Source organism: Rhincodon typus, chromosome 31, assembly GCF_021869965.1.
Source record: "Rhincodon typus isolate 14 chromosome 31, sRhiTyp1.1, whole genome shotgun sequence".
NCBI classification, from domain to species: domain Eukaryota; kingdom Metazoa; phylum Chordata; class Chondrichthyes; order Orectolobiformes; family Rhincodontidae; genus Rhincodon; species Rhincodon typus.
In genome coordinates this window covers 4,574,346-4,580,345 of record NC_063362.1, presented here as the reverse complement: position 1 = coordinate 4,580,345, position 6,000 = coordinate 4,574,346, and the positions used below count along the sequence as shown (strand labels likewise).

The 6,000-nt window shown below is 38.3% G+C and overlaps 1 protein-coding gene across 1 annotated transcript in view; it reads left to right on the top strand.

Annotated features, from left to right (window-relative positions):
- Positions 1-853: 853 nt before the first annotated feature.
- Positions 854-6,000, top strand: part of pex14 (peroxisomal biogenesis factor 14) — a 194,380-nt gene continuing 189,233 nt past the window's right edge. Inside the window, exon 1 of the mRNA XM_048615023.1 lies at positions 854-973. Within this exon, the coding sequence (XP_048470980.1) occupies positions 971-973 (3 nt within the window). The 5' untranslated portion in view covers positions 854-970. The remainder of the gene's footprint in view (positions 974-6,000) is intronic.

Genomic DNA, 6,000 nt, shown 5'->3' with positions numbered 1-6,000 from the left:
GATGATGCTCTAACTTAATATTTGTTCTGTTCACAGTCAGACTCTCCTCTTGGGAGGGAGGATGCTGCACCAAGGGAACAGCTGGTAAGTCGTCAAACATTCTTGAAACTGTGTTTATGGAAACTTTTCATGACAATAGCTTACTCATAAACATAATGTTTTAAATGAGAAATTACTTTCTCGAGAATTCTATAGAACCCTGGAGCCTTTGTTTACCTTGTGCCAGTCTGGGGAAAATCCTGTTATGCAGCAGCAAGGGACTGTAGCAGAATGGCACAGGGCTACCCAAAAGGAAAACTTTTCTAACATTTAAGCACTCTCAAATATCGTATGTGGGATACATGTTTGGGGTGCCTTCATCTTGTAACAGCTGACTGCAACACACCCACCCTACTTACTTGTCAGGGTCATATTGTTATAATCTTTTAAAGGGGCTCTTGTGGAGCAGTGGCAGTGTTCCTACTTCTGAACCAGGTGATTCAGGTTCAAACCCCACCTGCTCTCAGGATGTATAACAACATCTCTGAACTGAAAATATCTGTAATCTTTCAATGCTCCACAGATACAGGGGTGCTGTCAGAGAACGGGAGAATTGTAAATAGTATACTTTTGCTCAAAAAAATACAAGAATAAACTCAACAGCTACAGTCCAGTGAGTTTAACTATGGTGGTGGGAAAGCTTTTGAAACAATCTGGGAGAAAATGATCGGATGCTTGAACATGTGAATTAATTAAGGAAAGCCATCATGGATTTGTTGAAGATAAATTGTGTTTAATTGGCTTGATTGAGATTTTGATCAGGTGACAAAGAAGGGTTGATGTGGAAATATGGTTGGTGTACGCACGTGGACTTGATGACATTTTATAAAGTGTCACATAAAAGGCTTGTCAGCATAGTTGAAGCCGATGAAATAAAGGGGACAGTAGCAGCCTGGTTTACAAAGGTGGCTGAACGATAGGAAACAGAGTGATGGTAAGTAGTTTTTCTTTTGGACTGGAGGAAGGGTTTGTATTGGAGTTCTCCAGGGGTTATTACTAGAGCCCTTGTTTTTCTTTGTACTTATTTATGACCTTGACTTGGGTATACAGGGCACAGTTTCAAAATTTGTGGATGACATAATATCGTAAACTGAGAAGAAAAGTGGTAGACTTCAAGAGGACAAGGGAATGGTGGAATGGCAAAAAGATGGCACATAAAGTTTTTAATAGACTGACTTGAGAAGACCAAAATGGTATTTGTAAGGCAAAAGGTTCTGGGACAAGGAGAGATGTTTTCAGTGCAGGAGACCAAAGTTAAATGGCAAGATGTATAGACAAGTGGTGTTTTCATTTATTAACTTTTTGGAAAAATAGGGAGTATTTGGTGTTTTCAGAAATCTATGAATACCAACTTTAGGAACAGGGTAAGGTAGGTAGATCTGTTTCTACTTTCAGGAGATGAAATAGACCGCATGAATTATACATTTTATGCAGAAAGTTTACTTTTAGTCTTAATTGAATCTCTTTACATTAACCAATGATACACACAAATTTTAAACCGGCAAAATTGGTTGCTTTGTTGTTTCTGAAGGAAACCATGCCTCAGCACCAAGCTGAGTTTCCCCTTGATAATAAGTGCGCCGGTAGGAGAGTTTGATGGGAATGAACTTGCTTAATGCGCTGAATGGTCTTTTCTGAATGCTCCTATCCATGTTTTAACTTTCGCTTACAATGTCTCTGTGTTGATGTTGTGCTGTTCTTTCATTTACCATACTTAATGCTTATTTTGCAGTCTTTCAATCATGCATATCCATGTACGTTGTGACATTTCAGGAGTTAATTCTGCGACAGAGTAGTTGTTCATGCTGATTATTTAGCTTCCCTTGAGATACTTTGATATTTTCTTGAACACGTAAGGGGGTCTTTAAATCAGAAAGGCTTAAGGAGTCTGTTTTATTATCGTTTGCCATCTTTGTTGTAGGAATACATAGTTCTATCAACATTACAGGTGAGCTCCCTAACTTATTTGAAGAAGGATGGAGCCACTGAAGTTTCTTTAAAGTTTTAAAATAATTCAGTTCAGGGCTTCACTGATGCTGTCTCAAGTCACAGAAACATTAGATATAGATATAGGAACATTAGTACCCCATTCAGCCCTTCAGGCCTGCATTCAATATGATCATTGCTGATCAACTTACTATATACTCTGTTCCTGCTTTCACCCTGTACCCTTTGATCCGCTTTATCCCTAAGGACTATATCTAACTCCTTTTTTGAAAGCATTGAATGTTTTGGCCTTAACAATGAGGTTAGTCACTCAACATTGTGCACACAACAGAAAATTTTAATGTCCTTTATGAGGAGATGATGTAGTGGTGATGTCGATTAACTAGTAATCTAGTGGCCGAGGCTAATACTGTAGGACCATGAATTTGGAGTGTGAAGTTAGCATCAGTAATGGTGAGCAAGACAACTACCATTCATTGTTGCAAAATTCCATCTGGTTCATTAGTATCCTTTAGGAAAGCAAATGTATTGGCCTTGTGCAGCTTGACCTCCATATGACTGCAGACAAACAGCAATGTGGTTGACTTTAACTGTGTTCTGAAATGGCTTAGCAAGCCACTCAGTTCAAGGTTGCCTAGGGATGGGCAACAGATGCTGGTCTGGCCAGCAATGCCCACTTCCCATGAAAGAAAAAATAAAATGAGTACATTTGGAAGAGGGAAGTAGAAGGTAAATTCATGGAGTTTGGACATGGGGTATCAGGCTGATGCACTATAACAGCTGGATAGTTCAAGAATAGACTTATTGGTTTTCAGTTTTAGGGTTAGTGATTGTTCTTCTGCAGGAAAGAATAGAATTTTTTGTTGGGAGAAGGGTGCTGATTAACTGAAACTACTTTTGTATGATTCTTTAAATAGTTTGTGAAACCAAAAGATTTGTCTGGCAGTTCTGCTGGTTGGTGTGAATCATGAATTGGAAAGATAGCTTGCCAGAAGAGAGAAAATATGGAAATTGATTGACAATAGATTAAATGGCTTTATTTTGCAACATCATAGTTAATTTATTAATCTGCTTAGTTTGCAGTGTAAATTTACTTCAGTCAGTTTGTATTGGAGACCCTCAAATCCTGTTTTCCCAACAGTTATGTTTTTATTTTCTGTCACACCCTCCTAATGCTTAGATGACTAAATGACTGAACATCAGTAGCACATGTAATAACATGTTCTGATTGAATTCAAAATGAAATAATTTATTTTGCATTTGCATTGCCAGTTCATCGCTGATGGTAACCCTGCAGTGGGAATGTATTGAGCCACAACCACTTAAGGAAGGAGTTCATCTCTGCACTCCTGGCAACAGCAGTTTATTTGATGCCTGCATAACTCCAAGGTGGTGGAGCTGACAATTGTTTTTGGTTGCTCTTTGAGAGACTGAAGAGCCATGCCTGTTTCAGACAGGCAGTAAAATGATTTCTCTGTCATTGACTTGCACTAACTCTAATCAACCACTGGGTGTACAGTAGTTCTTAGAAAATAATCACTGTTTAAACGGGATTTTAAAAAAAACAGCCGCTCGTAGTTAGCTTGGATGGCTCCAGTTGTTCTAATGTGGAACTGGGCGTTTGTGAAATGATCCCCTAGTGTCAACAAGATGGGTTTACAGCTATGAGAACCACGTTCAGTGACACACAAGCACCTTGTGAATATAAATGTTGGTTCCTTGTATTCTCTTCCCCTGATTGAGAGTACCTGCGCAATTTTGCGAAACCAGTTGTGACACAATTACTGGTTGAACGTGTTTACTACAGCTTATGCAGCTGATTAACAATTAAACTGTCGTGTTCTTGAGGCAATCTCACAGAAAGTCTGCTGCTTAAGTTCCCCTTGCTCAAAGGAAAACTTGGGTAGAATCAGTGCAGGCACGCTCTTCAAGGGATCCGCAATGGTAGATAGCTGTGTTACAGCAGAGGTTCTAGCAGAGCAAGTATTGCCATGTCCTGAAAATCAAATGCACGCATTCACAATGCTTGGGAGAGGAAAGGAGAAGAAAATGAACTATATCATGTAAGGATCTGTTAGTTAAAGAGGATATTGTAGTTTGTAGGAGAAATGTGCTTTTCTTCAAATATGACCTGGCCTGCAGAGATATTTGTTGCCTGTTGCATGCCAGGAGAGGAAACAGTGCAAGGTGAATGCAGAAAGTCATGGACAAGATGAAACTCTTGCAAAAGGAGTTTGAGCAGTTATTTATTAGATTAAAAGACTAAGTTTGCTGCATAGTAATTTCAGAATTTCTCTTCATGCTACGTTAGGCCAATCAAAAAAGATTAAAGACATTAACACGTGGCTTAATGGATGATATGGAAAGAATCACAGACCCCAGGAAGTGCCCTTCTTTTCCCATGCATTGTGTCTACTATATTTTTGCTCTTGTTATAAAGAGCTCTGACTTGTGCATACATGTGAAGAGTGTTAAATAAATGCAAGCAGAGAAACAATAGATGAAATAGGTTCCAAAGAAATTGGGCAGCACCAGTGTCTTATAGATGATAGATAAAGCAGTAGGGGATGTTTTAAATTAGTAATGTGAGGAGGGACGTGGAAGGATACATCTTAGGAAGGTGAGGACATACAATAAGAAAAAACACAGAAAAATAATATAGTATATTAATGTATCAAATTTTCAGTATTGTTTGTGTGCAAAACTTTAGAAATGAAACAAGCAACTAAAAGCATCAATTTAAGTAGAGGAGCATGATGCTGATTTGATGGAAGTTTAGTTTGATCTAGAGCCGTATAGGGAACGAAATAATCCCGACTATTCACTTGTCAGAAGGTGGAGAAAGGAATGGGAGTAGGCTGGCATCATTCATTAATGCCATAAGTGCAGCCATGGAGAAGATATATTTTTTGACAATAATGTTCTGGAAAGTAAAGAACTTGCGGACTCTTTTTTTACCATACTAGGAATACGTTATAGATCACTAAATGGTGAGAAAGAAATTAAGCATGAAACCTATAGCAAATTTGAGATGTTTCCTGCAGTACAATTGTAATTATGGGATCTTCAATAGACTGGCTAAAGACAAAACATTTCCAAAATGCAGAGGGGTTTTTTGAGTGCATTGAAGATTTTTTTTTCATTAGTATGCTGTTAGAATGTTGGTGCAAGAAATCTGAAATGGATATAGGAAAAAGGTTATTAGGGGTCTGTTGGTATCTGTGGACAGAACAAACAAGTTAGTATTTCAGAGCTTGACCCTTCCTCAGACTGGAAGGTAATTACAAATGAAAAGCATTTAAAACAGCAAGAAATCATGAAAACCAGACCAGGGGTTGGGGATTGCTTTGGGGTGGGGAGTTTGGAGGTAAAGATGGAGATACAGTTGTTATGGTCACTGGAAAAAACGTGTATACACTGACATGGGAAACTAAAGGAATGAAGTGTAAATTGCTCAAGTGAAAACAGTTAAAAGGCAGAAATGAAATAAGCACAAGACATTTCTTTGTTTTTTCACTTTCGCTTGTGCTGATGCTTTTAAAAGCATGATTGTCTGTACTATTTTGACCATGACAAATACCTGAAAAATTAACTTGCCTGTTCTTTCCAAGAGAGGATGCTGTTCTTCCAGTCTTTCTGGATGGCAAAGCAGAGCAAGTGAGTGACCTGAAAATAGGAGAATGCTTGGGAAAATAGTGATGTTACCTAATTAGGTTCACATTGAAAACAAAGAGAGAGAGTCATCCAAGTAATTAGCTTGGAAATTAGCTCATTTCAGTGGGGTGAGAGGGGATCACACACAGAATAATTGGTTGGAAAAAAGAAGTGGCAGATCAAACAACCAACCAGCAGTGCAGATATTTAGAGAGATAGATAAAGTTAAATACATTCCAACAAAGAGTAAAGGGTTATGTTAAAGAGCAGGGCTTCCAGGGGTAATGAGAAGCTTAATAGAGGTATATAATAAAGACAGGGGTGATAACTCAAGGAAACAATGAGAATTAAAGGAGGTTT